At 42.1% G+C, this 17,172-nt stretch overlaps 1 protein-coding gene across 8 annotated transcripts in view; it reads left to right on the forward strand.

Annotated features, from left to right (window-relative positions):
• The window catches only part of CRACD (capping protein inhibiting regulator of actin dynamics), a 312,769-nt gene that overhangs the window by 246,940 nt on the left and 48,657 nt on the right, over positions 1–17,172 (forward strand). For 6 of the 8 annotated variants that reach the window (XM_043970772.1, XM_043970773.1, XM_043970775.1 and 3 more), the window contains exon 4: positions 14,893–15,028. The exons of 1 other annotated variant lie outside the window; for it this stretch is intronic. In XM_043970772.1, coding sequence (XP_043826707.1) covers positions 14,909–15,028 — 120 coding nt within the window. In that variant the 5' untranslated portion in view covers positions 14,893–14,908. Of the gene's footprint in view, positions 1–14,892; positions 15,029–17,172 lie in introns of those variants that run through there. One more of the 8 variants, XM_043970778.1, reaches the window with a different exon arrangement.

Raw genomic sequence — 17,172 nt, forward strand, 5'->3', positions numbered from 1 at the left:
ATGGAAAGGATGGGGTCCCAGAATGGGATGGGGGTTTTTTACCCCTAATCAAAGAGGTGGATTTAGTGCAGAATTGATGATCTAAATCCACCTGAGCCTAAGTACCTAGGCCAGTCAATGTGTATTGGAAACTATGCCTAGCTTATGTATTTAGAAATTCTCATATCAGTATCTCTTTGGAACCTTCATGCAGCAAGATGATGGTATGAATTTTTTTTAATTTAATTACTTAAAATATTTTTAAAAAATTAAAATTTTAATGTAAATAAATGTTAAAAGTAATTTTAAATCACTTTAAAATTAATTACTTTTTTAAAAGATTTGATTATTGTCATCTGGAGCTTGATAACATGAAGTATAATATCATCTACAAACAAGAATCATATGGAAGACTTCACCTTCTAGAGAAAATCTCTCTTCCCTTTAGACTTTGTGTAAGACATCTTCTATAGTAGTGTAGACCAATGGTGTCCAATTCAATAGAAATGGAAGCAGGGGCAGCTCCGTGGTGCAGTGCATAGAGCACCGGACCTGGAGTCAGGAGGACCTGAGTTCAAATCCGGCCTCAGACACTTACTAGCTGTGTGACCCTGGGCAAGTCACTTAACCCCAATTGCCTCACTAAAAAAAAAAAAATTAATTAATAGAAATGGAAGCCACTGGACCACACAAGGACCCCTAAGGGCCACGTGTTGACTTACAAAGCCATACATGTTTATATATTTCTTATTTCTTTTTTTATTGATACATCAACACATTAAAATCATATAAGAACTGTATTTTAATCTGTTTGGGCCACACACAGCCAGCCTGCGGGCCTCAGGTTTGACACCTCTTATGTAGACCATCTTTAGCAGGCATTCATCTCAATATCTTATGCCTCATTTGACATTTATGATCAGAGGGTCATTAATCAGAGCCATTTCTTCAGTTACATTTACCGGTGAATTTTCTTTTATGTTAAACACATTGTTTCCAGTCTATGTAGCTGCTTTCTAGAACAGTGGTAAAAGCCGGCCAATGATACCAAAAAGCAATAGGCCTTTATTTACCCTGTTTTAACTGTAAGGGGCTAAAATTCTAGCTATACTGTCTAAAATATCTAATGAGTGGTTGCCAATAAATTATAAGCTTTAGCAAGAGTTAGACTTTTAAGCATTTATTAAGGAGAATAAGAGTTTGGTAAAGAGAGAGAGAAAGGCCTAGATTCATCTATCTATTAAAGGGAGAACATATTTCTAGCTCCCCTCTCCACCAGAGTCCTGAGGAAAGAGAGTGAGAGAGCCAGCCTCACCCCCTCTTCCTCCCACAAGCACTTCCTGACGACAAAGAGCCGCATGTCTTACCCTCAGACGCTTTCTCCTCATGGCGGAGCATCCTGCAGTAAGTCTCCAGCAGGTGGTGTCATTCCAATCATTCCATAACTCTCTCAAAGGAAGCTTGTGGCTTGGTTTGAAACATTCGGGGGCACAAGGAGGTGGAATTAGGAGGCACGGATACATCTGGGCTAAAGCCACTAAGAGATCAAGGCATAGTTGGATCTCTGGAGGGGTAAGATATGTCCAAATCTCAGCTGGGGGATCCAGGCCTCAGCTAAGATGATATTCAAGCCAGGAGGAAGTGGGGCAAGAAAATCCAGTGGAAGGAAGTCTTCCCACCCTGGCCCACAGTAACTACCAGGCTGCCAATTTGGAATCCCATACTCCTAGATGCAAAAAAGCACCAAGCATTTCAAAGGGAGGGGGCAAAGTCTCTATCAGAAATCTGATTGTTTTCCCACTTCTTATCTCACAGGTAGGGAAGCAGCACCACTTAGCAAGGTCTTAGAGAGCATAGAAGTTCCTAGCATAGGAGTTCCAGAGATAAGGTGTTCCTGGAAGAAGGCAAGGTAGAGGTAACTGGATAAGATGCATCTGGCGAGTCCCATATTGAGTACAGAGATATTCTGTTGCAGGTAAGGCTAGGCCCAGAAAACAAAATGTTTTGGACCATCACATATACATGAGAGATTCCTTGTTGAAGAGACACTAAGGTTGCTTTTTTTTTTTCCATTTTTGAATCTAATGCTCTTTTGTAACCAAAAAACAAATGGAAGGGACCTTGTATTCTCTGCATTTCTCTGCCAATTGTGTGATTTTAAAGATGTGGGCTGCTATAGAGGGTGTGTGTGTGTGTGTGTGTGTGTGTGTGTGTGTGTGTGTGTGAGAGAGAGAGAGAGAGAGAGAGAGAGAGAGAGAGCGCAAGCAGAAACCATGATTTTTTATTTTTTTAGTTTTCCCAGAAAAGAGATTAGCAAACGAGGTCTCCTTCTGATTCTTGTCCCCATACAGAAGGTAAGATCTTGCCCCTTTGGAAGTTGATAGACTCTGAAGACTTGAGTCCCTCTGTCAGAGATTAATAGACCATAACTCCCTACATTCACCAATTTCAAAATTGTCTAAGAGATAAAAAGTGTGAGGGGTGATCTGGAGTTACTGCTTGGCAGAGCTGGCTCTTAACACAGTTGTGAAGTAGATAATCTGTTTTAAGGCCAGGCACTCTTGCCCTTTTCTAGAGCCACAGTTCAAGGCCCTCTCTTCAGCCTCACCCAGGCCTGCCCCTTCTTAGCATCACCACTCAGCTCTTGACTTTCCAGATCTTCCTGCTAGGGACTCTTTAAGTAAATTCTGCAAATGACTGTTTCTGGGTTAATTCATCATGTATCCCAAGTAACATATTTTATATTTTAATTAGGGTCCTTCTGAAGGCAAAGCCTTGACCCACAGAAATGGATGGTGGGGATGTCACTATGGCAGGTCACCAGCAGAGACTTAGAAAGGAAGCACAAAACTCACCATGTCGGCAGCCACCTACTCTATTTATGGGGTTGGTCCTGTTCCCTCAGTAATGGGAAGCCATTGAACATTTTCTAGGCACCTAGTATGTGCAAGATACACACTTTGCTGGGAACTAGGTATATAAATACAAAATGGAGTCCATTCCCTACCCTTATACCTTAATGGGTTGATACAGTTAGCAGAGACAAGTATAGGATGTACAATTATTTGAGAATAGAAAGAACATTAAGTTGGGAGATGCCTGTGTGCCAGGCATTGTGCTAATTTCTTTACTATTTGTGCCTAATGCGTGGTAGCACATTCCAAGCTCCACAGTCAGACACACTGTACCTTGACTACAACATAGTGGTGTCATTTTGGTACTTTTTGAGAATGAAGGATAACAACCAAACGACCGACCAAGAGATATCTGATTTGATCCTAACAACCACCCTAGGAGGGAGGGGCTATTATTATCCCCATTTGACAATATTTGTTCCCCAGCTAAGGAAACGGAGGCAGTTAGAGGTTAAGTGATTTACCCAGAGTCACATTCCTAGGAAGTATCTGAGGCTGAACTCAGGGTCTTCCTGACAGCAGCTATTCCATCCACTGGGCCACCCAGGTGAGCACGTGAGCTGAGCCTTGAAGGAAATCAGAGGTAAGGAGAAGGTGCTTTGTAGGGCAGGGGCAGGCTCGGACAACATGTAGAAAAACAAAGAGAGGGAGGAGGTGGAATATTGATTTCTGCTAATGGTGAGGCTAGCTTGGCCAGAATATTAAGCATGTGAATCTTGGGGGGAGGAGAGTGAGCACACTCACACATGTTGCCAAGGCAGGTCAACTCCCAAACAGTCAGGGCTCGATGCTCTTTCTCTGGAGAGCCCTTATAAAATGCACTGTGGGTCAGGGTATTTGTGTTGGTGATGGAGATGTCACTTTGCTCCTAGGCTAGGTTGGCTCAGCACAGAGCAGGACATCGCAACTGGACATGTGGCTCAGCTGGGCTTGTTCCTCACAGGGCATAGCACCTCTTTTGGACTGGCCAATCGACTGGGAGAGGGGGAAAAGCAGGCAAGTTGCATGGCTACTGGGCTGTACAAGGAAGGACAAAATCACCAGCTCTGAAATGGAGCACATAAAAGCATCCATGCCAATCAACAATGGGATTGGACAGTGAATAGTCACTACAATGACAGCTTGGGCCAGAGAGGGGAAGTCAGTCTCCCTACTCCCCACCTCCAAAATAAAAGCCAATCCATGCTATTGTGTTCCTCTTCCCGGATAATACATGTCTAACAGTAGACTTCCAGAGATATTACCAGGGCCTAGTATAATGCAAAGAACACTAGATTCAGAACCAGGAGACCAAGATTTCAGTTGAAGCTTTGTTGCTTATTAGCTTTGTACCCTTAGGCAATAATGTACCCCAGCTTCTATGGACTTTGGTTTCCTCATCCATAGAATAGATGATCTCCCAATACTATAGGTAACCGCTGTAAATGACAGACGGCTACCTCATGGATTCCTGCCTAGCTGAAAGACACCCTCCTACCACCACCCCTCCCTACAGTGCTTTACGCTACATCATCAGAAGTGCAGACCTGGGGGAAAATTTAATTTAAATGTGAACATTCTTTCATGCAGAGTTTGATAAAGGTTAGCAAAAACTTTGTGGCCCAAAGATCTCATTCTGTGGGGCAGTTGTTGCATCAGTTGCTAAGAGGCAGTCCACAGGAATCAATAGGAAATTGGGTGACATTGATTTTTTTATACCAACACCCTTCCTGTGCCTTGCATAAAAAAAAAAAAACCTAATTATATTTTGATGGAGAGGAAGAGGGACTGAAAAGCACATTGATTGGTTGAACAGCGAAACTGCTTATGTCTAAAAGGGTGCAAGGTGAACTCTAGGCCAGATTCTTGATAGTTGATTATTGGAAGGTTAAGGAGAAAGGGATTTCACTCTCTTCATTATGATGCGCTATCCCTGGGCCAGAACCAACAGTCTGCTCAACCGAAGGAACCTGGGGGAGACTGTGGGGAGTCCATCCATTATTTACCTCTGAAAGAGTGCCATAAGGAGATGGAACTTAAAAAGTTAAAAAGTCAAAATTCAGCTTGCTGCTTCTTCCTGCCAAGTCACCTAATTGTGACTAAGTGCTGAGTGGGAATCTGGCATGGAAAAGAAAGAATGGGCTTCCTCCATGCCCCTTCTTGCAGACATGGGAGATTTGAGGGGTTTTCCTTCCAGTTTTCCATTTCTAGAAAGAGAATCACTTCTAGCATAGCTTACTGTCTAAAAAAAATCGGGTGAATTGAATTGAGGACATTGTATTGAAAATACAATATAGATGATTCCAAATATGATTCTTTGGATCATGAAAGCAATAAGCGTGGAAATGATGATTCCCAAGGAATATAAGGACTGGGAATTGTTGTCATAAAGAATTATCAGTACCAAAAGAAAACTGTACTATTGAGGTATCTTATGACTTTTCAAGGCTGATTTTTTAAATGTATGTGCAACTTATTATGTAATTTATTTATCTTTTTGGTGTATAACTATGCCTTGCTTTTTATAGAGTGTTGACATGATGTCCCAATATGCATTTAACTCTAAATAGTCATATCTGTACACTGCTGCCCTTTTTTTTCAATTTGCTCTAAATATTACTTCTTAAATGAAAGACTAAGAGTAATTTCTCCATCTTAACTTATTTTTATAATTCCATAATGGTGCTGTTTTTCTAAGTACTCCATTTTCTGCAGGAGAGCTATAAGGAAAATCCTAAAACTTTCCTTGGGACTGAGACTTAAGAGATTTTCATTCTTCTTTTCAACTCATCTGTTTATTATCAGTAGTGAATATTTATGGAGCACCAGGATTCCATCCAAGATTTGTCTTTCCCAGAAGGTGTTTAATTTCTTTGTCCAGGATATCTATCACCCATGCATTCTTTGGTGTAGTGATACACTGAGTGGAGCAGCTAGGTGGTGCAGTGGGTAGAGCACTGGCCCTGAAGTTGGGAGGACCTGAGTTCAAAGATCACCTCAGACACTAGTAACCAGCTATGTGACCCTGGGTAAGTCACTTAATCCCAGTTGCTTTAAACATCCAGGGCCATCTCTATTCGTCCTGATGTATATCTTGCCACTGGACTCAGATGGCTTTGGAGGAAAGAGTGAGATTGGTGACCTAGCACAGCCCTCCTTCACTTAAATCCAATTCACTGCAACTCAAGACATCACTCTGATGTCATGTTCTTCTTTGAGAATGAAGGACAAACAACAACAACAACACACTGAGTATCATGGTTCTTTTTAGGTAACCAAGGATCCAAGATAACCTCTTGGAGTAAATTCCTTCTTATGCCTCATTCCAGAATCAATACCTATTTGAAATAAATTTAAGGAAGTTTGGAGGAGTAACCATGCACCCTGAGGGACGTGTGTGGAAGGGAAGAGAGACAGTCCAACCCCATTGACTGTACATATGTATAGAGATGAGGCTTTGCCATCTTACAGTTAGTCAATCAATAGTCATTTTTAAAAGCACTTACTGTATGTTAGGCATTGTGCTAAGTACAGGGGACAAAAAGAAAAGCAGAAATAGTCCCTGCCCTCAAAGGGCTTACATTCTAAGGGTACTTTCATGCCAGATAAATGAGGAGAACACTGTGCTGACCATGACCCCCACTTACTGAACAGGCAAATGGGTAGCACTGGACAATGAGAAAGATGGAAAGGTGTAGGAGAAGAAAGGCTAATGGATTTCTGGCACCATTGTATACCCCCTAGGTAGGCAGCTGAATGGTGCAGTGGCTAGAACATTGGGCCAGAAGTCAGGAAGAGCCAAATTCAGATCTCAATCATTTATTGGTTGTGATCCTGGCAAGTCAACCTGTGTTTGCCTCACTTTCCTCTACTGTGAAATGGGGATAATATTAGCACCCACCTTTCGTGATTGTTGAGAAGACTAAGTAAAATAATAATTGTAAAGTGCTTAGCATGGTTCCTGACATATAGTAGGTACTTAATAAATGAAGTTCTTTTCCTTCCTCCCCCTTATTTGTGTAGCATTGTACTAGAGACACTATAGAGCTTTGCAAATAATAAGGAAAACATGAACCCTGTCCTTATAGGTCAGAGGATTTAATCAGGTTTGAGGATTTAGAAATCAGTTGGTCGTTGTTGTTGTTGTTGTTCAGTTGTTCAGTCGAGTCTGACTCTTCATGTCTCCATTTGGGGTTTTCTTGGCAAAGATACTGGAGTAGTTTGACATTTACTTCTCCGGATCATTTTACATATGGGGAAACTGAGGCAACCAGGCATAAGGGACTTGCCCAGGGTCACACAGTTAGTATATGGCTGAGGTCATATTTGAACTCAGGAAGATGAGCCTTCCTGACTCCAGACTCTGCATGCACCTTATCCACTTCACCGTCTACTTGCTCCAATATCTGTTTAGTGGTGTCAAATTCAAACAGAAACAGAGGCCACTAAATCATACATAAGGATCCCAGGCATCTTCATATTGACTTAGAAAACCACATATTAACATTATCTATGTTTTATTTTATTCTTATTTGTTTTGTTATATATTTCCTAATTATGTTTTAATCTGGTTCAGGCCACAAGAGGGAAGGCTACATGTTGGGCATCTCTAATCTAGTCCATCCCCCTCATTTTACAGATGAAGAAATTTAGAGAAGGGAACAGGGAGGCTGGAGGGAGTTGTGGAAAAGAAGTGAGCTATCAAGGAGTGTTATCAGCACCTTGGAGAGGAGGACCAAAGCTGATTGAAGTCCCAAGAAAAATTGACTTTTTACCCAACTTCCCTTCACAATGACTATACATGGACTTTGTAATTTAATCTACTGTTTCATTACCCAACTGTTTCTAGTAAATTGAATTTTGCTTCAATCACAGAGACCAGGGATTAACCAGAGAAATGCATAAATGTAAGATTAGACAAAGAACTCAGCCTCTGCCTAGCTGTTAGGAATTTTCCTAACTTGGAGCTCAGAGTGATTGTAACTGAACTCAGAACTTTCCATCTAAAATAAAGTCCCTAAAGCCAAAGAATGGACCACACGGGCTTTAGGGTTCATTATATTGCCTCTCAGGCTTAAAACAAACTTTTATAAAGGTATATGTGAGTACAACATTGTTCCCAATAGTGTTACTGTTTAATAACGTCTTTGATACATTAAAGACCCAAACCCTACTTAAAGTCATGAATCCTCTATGGTTGTGTCATTCATTCATATGTCTAGTTCATATATCCTTTTTGAGTGCTTTTTTGGCCTGAGACCAATTCATATTTTTCTTGGAAGTTTTGGTTGTAGGAGCTTTTTTTTATTGTTATTTTTTTTTACTTTATCTTCTTCTGAGGGTGTATTTTGATCTTCCTTATCACCAAAGAAACTTTCTAGGGTCCACAATTTTTTCTGTCTGCTCATTTTCCTAGCCTATTTCTTGACTTTTAACTCCTTCGTAAAGTGGGGCACTGCTTCCAGGACTCACTGTCCCAAGTTTCAGGGGGTCCAAGATGGTATGACTTAAGGAGGGGCTCATTCCCCACTCTCCCTGGCCTGTGCTGTGGTCTGCAAGCAACTACTTGTCCTTTAACCCAGGAACACAATCCTGTTTCACTGTGGCTCCAAGCTTCCACTCGCTGGTGCCCCTCCCCCACCTGTGCAGCTGCCTGACTGCTTCCTGGGTCTGAGTGCAGGCAAAACAGCAGAGTCCTGCCTTAGCACCATCAGAGACCCCTGTAATCTCCTCCCAGCAAGCCACTTGACCCCCTCATTGTCTGTGGGCTGAGTTACAGAAGCAGCTGCAGCCAAGAGGCTCCTCTGGAGCGGTCTGCCTGGGGCTGGATCTTCACAGCACAGCTATTGGGGGCTGTGCTTTACCCTCCCCCAGTACAACAGACCTTTTCTGCTGACCTTCTAAGCTGTCTTTGTCTGGAAAATGATCTCACCCTGTCCTTTTGTGGATTCTGCTGCTCCGGGAACTGTCTTATGGCATTATTTGGAGGGATTTGAAGGGATTTGCGGGGAGAGGTCCAGGAAGTCACTGCCTTTTCTCCACCATCTTGGCTTCACCCTCTGCCTAGTTCATAAATGACCAGGTGCTCAAGGTAGAAAGAATTTGAGAAGTCATCCAGTCCACACCCCTCAGAGAGGTGAAAGGACTTTCTCAAGGTAACTCAATAATTAGCACAACTTGGGTTTGCCCACTTCCTCTGACTGGAAATCCTCTGTTTTTTTCCTCATTTAGAATCAATGGTACTAAAGAAATAATAGCTTCCTATAGCATTGTTTCAGGTAAAGTTGTAATTTCACAAAACAGTTAACAATGCTGAATAATTAACAATAGTTTCAAGAGAATATATAATCTATTACCAAATCTTATTGTTTCTACCTTCACTACATCTCTTACATACATCCCCTTCTCTAGACTCACAAGCCACATTCTAGTTCCAGCTCTCATCACCTTTAATCTGGACTATTGCAATTAACCTTCTAACTGCCCCAGATCTCTCCCCACTCCTATTCATCCTCCATTCAACTACCAAGGTGATTAAAAAAAAAAAATGTTTGAGTCCTGACTCTGTCAACCCCCCTGGCCCATCCCCCGGAATCCAGTGACTCCATATTACCTCCAGGAACAAATAAACTCCTTTATTTGGTATTTAAACCATTTTCAATGTTTTTCATTCTCTTCCACACTCTCTTTGTGTCATACTTGCAGTTCCTAGAAAATGAAATTCAATTTCCTGTCTCCATGCCTTTGCCAGGGTTGCTCCAAGCCTGGATTACTCTATCACCTCACTTCTTCCCCTTAGTTTCCCTGGTTTCCTTCAGAATTCAGCTCAAATCCCACCTACTTTTCTTGCCCCCCCCCCAACAAAGTTGCTAATACTTCACTTATCTACATATTGTAGACCCTGCCCCCTTAGAATGTAAATTCCCTGAGGGGGTCCCCAGTGCTCTTAGTACAGTGCCTGGCACAGAGTAAATTCAACAAATGCTTGTTACATGAATGAATGAATGGATGAATGGATGAATGAATGAATAGGAGAATAGAAATGGGTTAGAAATAAAATAATATTTCTTAAGCAGCCAATGTATATTTGACCTATGTGTGTATATAAATGTGTTTTGATATATGAGTATATGAACATGTGCATGAATGACTGAATGCCATTTGTATAATAGGGATAGGGATTGGACCTGTAATTCCATTGTATAATATACCACAAAGAAATTAAATCAAAACTCATCATTTCTTTTTCTGTCTCATAACCATGAATTTGTGGTAAGTTTAGTAAGAAGGCAGCCAAAAAGCAGATATTCAGTCATGAAAACTGGACATTTGTTCCAAGGAATTTCTTAGTGAATGAAACATTTGAGAGCGTAATCATATATGTGGGAATGAAATGGAGAAGGGGCGATGTGACCAGGACTTTGACTTGAATTGCACATGAATCTGGTCACGTAGAGTAAGTAGGTCCTTGTTTTTCTGACATTGTTGGGAAATGCAATGCTTTAGGTATATGTAAAGCATACTCCTCTAAGAACTGAAAGGTGTTTTGTTTTGTTTTTATTTTAACCATTTGTAATGGAAATCTTCCCAAGTAAACTACACACTTCCCTGCCTTCCTAAACAGAGTATCTTGAACATGATTTATCCTTTCCTTGGAGACTAAGATAATCATTATGAACATTACCTATTGTGCTGTAGTAGTAGTAGTAGTAGTAGTAATAATAATAATAATAACTGATGTTTGTAGAGCTCCTTAAGGTTTATAAAGTGCATTATATAAGTCATCCCATGTAACAACAGTGAAGTTGTCAGAGGTTTCGGGAGTCCTATAGGCTTTTTGTCTCTGGGTATCTGATTCTAAGAACTGTGCTTCTTGTACACTTGGACATCAAAGAGCCCAGTTTCCTGGCATTAACTCATCTGCAAACTATTAGCTCCCTACTAACCTAAGTTTTCCTAGTTGGTGATCCTCTTTGCTTCCTCACTATCAGCAGGTACTTCTCAATAAATCTGCTAGCAAAAACTTCCAAACCTTCCCCTTCACCTGTATCCAAATCCCACCATCACTACTACTCCCTTCTTATGGGCTGGCTGCTATGATTTCCAGGAAGACTGAAGGTTGCCAAGTGAAACCAGATAAACTGACTTCTTAAATCAGTAGCCTTAATTTCGCATATAACTATAAGTCAATAATTCAGTAGACCTCAGCTAGAGGATGTTCTGTGTCACCCCTGTAGAATGAAGTCCTACTTGGAGAGGGGTTGGGGTATTCTTTAGTTTGTTTCTCTGAATGTTTGAAGTCAGTGGAAGTCTGACAAAGGCTGGATGATGAAGATAACAACGACAACAATAATTTATTTTTATATAGTGCTTTCGAATGTTTAGCGGCAGTATGGTGCAATGGATAGAGAGCTTTCCTTGGAGCCCTGAAGACCTGCCTCTGACAGATACCAGCTATGTGCAAATCACTCAATTTCCTGGTGCTACAGGCAACTTGCCAAGACTTTCAATTGCAGGGAAAGTTCTCACCTACAGAGAAAGTCAGGGAAGTTCTTACTGGCATGTTTCTACCTCTGTGAAATCACAGTCCCAGTCCCTATTCCTTTCCCTTTAGAATTTACAGTACTAGTGGGAGCACTAGTATTATCACTCTTTCATAGGAAAAAAATGGAGCTCAGAGATGATAAATGATTTGCCTCTTAAGTACTGGAGACAGGATTCAAACCTCCAAGTGTTCTGATTTCAAGGCAATGATTGTCCCACTATACTACACAGCCTCTCCATTCTCCAAATGAGAGTGATGGTTTTAACTGAATTCATCTTCCTCCATTTGATCCCTAAGCCTAGCTATGAAACCTCGAGCTGCTAAGTACCTTGAGGCTTATTCAGAAAATGGCTCCTATGTGTGAAGCCTTAAATGATCAGAGGAAAAGTAATGTCCAGTAATTCCCTGACCAGAGATGTCACTTCCTGTTAGGTTTTGTTTGGGATTTGTATCTACTTACCCCAGAGGGTTTTTAAGGTTGAATTTGATGTTGCTTAAATGAGCCATAGCTGGTGAAAGAAGCCAAACACTGCACAGGATACCTAGAAACTCAGGTGCTTCAATGTGGTCATCAATCTTCCTAAAAAGGACCAGCCTTGGGCAGAAAACAAGCATTACCCAGTTGAGCCCTACCCACAAAACCTGAGGATTGCGAAGCAAGGGCAGTAACAGGAGTAGACTGCCATCCAGGGCTGGCCTACTGCAGGTGGCATTTGGACATTAGACTTTGGAGCAAGCTCTTTTTCAACTTTTGTGGGGAAAGGAGGCAAGCAGCACTGACCTGGCATCCCTGGATGCTCTTGGTGCCTGAAAAGCAATGGCAGTGTGCCTTACCTACCTCGTGGAAGTCATCTGTCCTGCTGCTACCCTGTGGTGAGCTAATAGCTTGCAAGTGAATGCCAGGAAATTGAGCTCTTTGATGTGTCCTGGGTCCAAGTGTAGAACGAGCATGGATCCTAGAGGCAGAAGACCAGGTTTAAGTCCCTGTCTCTATGGTTGCTAGGAAAATCATTTAGCATCTAGGAATCTGTTTCCTCATCTGCAAAATGGGAATGATGAGACTGCTACTCTGTACCTCAAAAGGTTGTTTTGTTTTGTTTTGTTTTTTTAGTGAGGCAATTGGGGTTAAGTGACTTGCCCAGGGTCACACAGCTAGTAAGTGTTAAGTGTCTGAGGCCGGATTTGAACTCAGGTACTCCTGAATCCAGGGCCAGTGCTCTATCCACTGCGCCACCTAGCTGCCCCTAAAAGGTTGTAATAAAAGTGTTTGGTAAGCTGGAAGGGACTGAACTTGTGATTTCACTAGCTTAGGGAACTCCTTCTACTAATACAGGTCAGCACTTTATCTACAACTGAGAGTCCTGAAGAGTTGCCTAGTAGACTGAGGGTTTGAATAAGTTGCCTAGAGTCACACAGCTGACACATGTCAGAGGAGGGACGTGAACCCAGGTCTTTTAGTCTTCAAGGCCAGCACTCTATCCCCTACACTATACTGCATCTGGAAAGTGCTCTGAAAGCTGAGCTATTATTCAAGACAGACAGCATGATATAGAGGAAAGAGCCTACACTTAGAGACCAAAAAGATCTGGGTTCAAATCCTAGGTTTACCCTTTACTCTGTGTGACATTGGCCATTGTGCATTCCCCATCCCATGGGGATATTGTGAGAAAAGTGTTCTGTGTGCCTGCCAGTGCTATAGAAACCCGAGTCATTATTATTACTTCCTTCATAGGACTGTTGTGAGGAAGGCTCTTTGTGAATAGGGAGCTATTGAGACTTTTTATGATGACAGAAGTTCATTTGTTATTACAGCCTCCGGGGTAGTTAGCCAGTTCATGTCTTGCTCTCTACCCAAACATTTCTTCCATCATCATTCTCCCATTCTTAAAAATCTTCCCTGGGTTCCTCATCTGCTGGATTAAGTCAAGACTCCTTTTTCTGGCATCTGAAGATCATCACCCGTTGGCTCTTTCCCATCACATCTATCTAATCTTATATCCCACCATTCTCCAGATAGCTTGGTACTACTACTGTGTACCAATCTCCAGATAGGCTCTTCATCACCTCAAACACACACCATGCTTAATAGGCCCCTCTGCTTTGGTTTGTGATGTTTCCCCTACCTGTAAGATCCTCTCCCAGCTTCTGTGACAATGGAAATACTGCAGTCTCCCCTTCCTTATATCTCCAAATATTTCAGGTGAGCCATGATTTCAATGGTATAGATAGTCACTCCACCAATGCAGATGATAACTCACATATAAATTGGGTTTTGTGAGTTGGTTTCATCAAAAAAATTGCAAAAACTTTTTTTGTATTCTCTAAATAGTTTTTCTTTACGTATATACACATGTATATATGTGTGTGTGATGTATATACACATGTGTAAACATATATAGACATGTGTACATGTCTCCCCTATAGAATATAATCTGAGAACAGGGGTTGTTTCATTTTTTAAATCTATCCTCAGTGCCTGGAACATAGTAGATGTTTAATAAATGCTTATTGATTAATTGATCAACTGGTTTCCAACCTTCTGGTGATGAACATCTCCAAGCTTAGCTGATTGTCAGGCCATGCACATGGAACCTTTGACTTCCCATCTTCTCAATCAACAAATCCTTGTTGAATGCATATCAGGTACAAGACACTGCCTCCATTGAACCTTCCCTGAAAGTCCAGGTCCCAGAATAGGAGGTGCCTGTTGGTTTTCAGAATTTCTATGGCATTTATGATCTAAAACAACTGGTCTAGTCTTGCCCTATTCTCTCTTTTCAATATGGCTAATTTTTTTTTCCTCTGGCTAGATTATAAACTCCTCAGTGGAAGGGTTGTTTTTGAGTTCTGAGTTTCCCACAGTGCCTATAGCACCTCCTAATGTGTCTTGTCTTGATGATTGATTAAGGTTTATTCAGTCAGTCCTCAATCAATCAACCAACTAGCATTTATTAAGTGCCTACTGTGTACCATGGAGGCATGGTGCTAAGTTCTAGGGACACAAATAGAAAGACTGAAACAACCCTTACTCTTGGGGAATTTATGATCTAACACATAGCATAGCAATAGCGTTCACTGGAGGGAAGGTTCTTCAAACCACAATGGGCAAATAAACACCTCCTTCAAAAGCTTAGGTGCTGGATCTCTTAACCACTTAATTTTCTAATTGCTTCTGATTTTTTACAGTGTAATGGTTTTATACCATGAACCTGTAAGAGATCTGTTCTCCTGGGCTTATGGTTCTCATCATCCTGGCCAACTCCCAGTACTGTTGCTCTCCAACACAGAACAAAATGTCAAGAGTCCTTGATCAGAGAGAGAGAGAGAGAGAGAGAGAGAGAGAGAGAGAGGGAGAGAGAAAGAGGGAGAGAGAGAAATGTGAGAGAAGCCCTTAGATAGAGAAGAATGAGAAGTGAATTGTAAAGACAATTTTTAATCACCTTAATAAAATGAAGCACGTGGTTTACATTCCAGGTCCTTCAACTATACTATGGGAACTCGGGCGTTTTCCCATGACAGTATTTTTATCCCTGATGGGGGAGCAGAAAGTGAGCAGACAGTTCAAGCATTATCACAGGACAACATTCTGGGCAAAGTCAAAACTCATCAGGTAAGAAAGCTGGAAACTGGGAGCTAAGAGCTGAAAAGACGGGGCCCAGCAGAGGAAGAAAATGGGGAGTCTCTAGTCTGTCACATGCAAAAGACTCTGGGATGGCAAAAAAGTGGCCGTGGTGAGTTTCGCTAAGCCCCGTAAGAGCCTTTCATTCCTCAGTAAGATGTGCACAATTTATTGTTTCTTACCTGCCTGACAGTATCCACTTTTCTCTCCCAGATTTCAGCCTCATTTTAAACTCCAGGTCCAGGTTGAAGGTGACAGGGAAAAGACAAAAGGTTAGGATGAGAGGAGGGGGAACCCCAGTACAGAACTCCTCAGTCAACTTTAGCTGTAGCCCTGCTACTGAATGGAATGCTCAGCAAAGGCTCCGAGCTTTTTAATCTGTTGTGACAGGCATACCCATCTGCCACTTCAGAGTTTAGGCCTTGACATCTGTGATGTTTTCGTTCTTTTCATAATGACTCTTTGTTTTTGTTTTTGTTTTTTAGTGAGGCAGTTGGGGTTAAGTGACTTGCCCAGGGTCACACAGCTAGTAAGTGTTAAGTGTCTGAGGCTGTATTTGAACTCAGGTCCTCCTGAATCCAGGGCTGGTGCTCTATCCACTGCACCACCTAGCTGCCCTCATAAGGACTCTTTGGAGAAACCTGCTTCCAGACCTCGGTGTTGCCTCTCCTTGGTAACCTCCCACAGTTGGCCAATGTTTCTCCTTAAAACCGAATCAAGGGGGCGGCTAGGTAGCTCAGTGGATAGAGCACCAGCCCTGGATTCAGGAGGACCTGAGGTCAAATACAGCCTCAGACACTTAACACTTACTAGCTGTGTGACCCTGGGCAAGTCACTTAATCCCAATTGTCTCACTAGGAAAACAACAAAAACCCCCGAATCAAATGGAGGCCCCTCACCTATTGGAAGAGAATAAGTCATTATAATACATGATAAGATATGACATAATATAATCATCAATATGGTCCAAGGAACCAGAGAGGAGTGAAGAGACTTCAGACCTTAAGAAGCACTGGGGAATTTGTCCAGCTTCCTTTGTGGTAGACGCCCAGCCATAGAGCAGCATATCAAGGAGTCCACTTTGTGAATAAGGCTGGCTGCCTAATTGCTCCCTGTCTATCAATCCAGGCCAGGGAAGAGTTGAAGGCAATGCTATTTACCTAGGCTCAGAATGATGCCGGCTCAAGCATTTCCAAGGACATTTGCCACCTTCTCTAAACTTCCTCATTGTTCTTCCCTGAGACTGACTAAGCTCTGAACCTAAAGCATTGTTCAGTCAGTGCCCAACAAGTTCTGCAGGCAGGCATTTGCATCAGTTGAGTAGAGAGAGAGCAGAACAAATAGTGCAAGAACAACAACCAAAAGACAATTTTTAAAAACCCTACGGGAGGGGGGGGGCGGCGGCTAGGTGGCGCAGTGGATAAAGCACGGCCCTGGATTCAGGAGTACCTGAGTTCAAAGCCAGCCTCAGACACTTGACACTTACTAGCTGTGTGACCCTGGGCAAGTCACTTAACCCCAACTGCCTCACTAAAAAACAAAAACCAAAAAAACCCTACTGGAAGAGCCCCGGGCATTCTTCTGTGGCCCGCTCTGGGCTTGGCCCCACTCTGTGCCCTAACTCCAGCAGAGAATCTTCAGTGAGAAGGAAGCTTCAAAGTTATATGGAACAGGTGACCGTGGCTCTTCCCCTAACGTAATTCTAGTCTTTCCTAATGGTATTCTTTCTGTGGCTTCTAGCATTCAGGCTTTTACATTGACAGTACCCAGAAGGAGCACCGAGTTGGGAGGAGTAAGAGGGAGGGGAGGAGGGACTGAGAGAGAAGGCTGACAACAAACCTTTACCCCTCTTCCTCTTAGAAACTTTTGATAAGCTGGTTGACATTACTTCCATCTCTAAGAAGTCTTGAATTATGCAGGGTGTTTTTCCTTTTTAAGTCTATGGTTTTCTAGCTTTGTTTTATCAGACAATAGGATCGCACTGGGAATCTCTAGAGAGGGCTTCTTAGCCTGGAATCCATAGACCCCCATGGGGTAGATTGGAGGAAAGAGTTCATGAACTCGAGGAGGAAAATTACATCCTTATTTTTGCCAACCTCTAACCTTCTCGGTAACCTCCTATTTATTGTATTATG

Source organism: Dromiciops gliroides, chromosome 6 (assembly GCF_019393635.1).
Source record: "Dromiciops gliroides isolate mDroGli1 chromosome 6, mDroGli1.pri, whole genome shotgun sequence".
Taxonomy (NCBI): domain Eukaryota; kingdom Metazoa; phylum Chordata; class Mammalia; order Microbiotheria; family Microbiotheriidae; genus Dromiciops; species Dromiciops gliroides.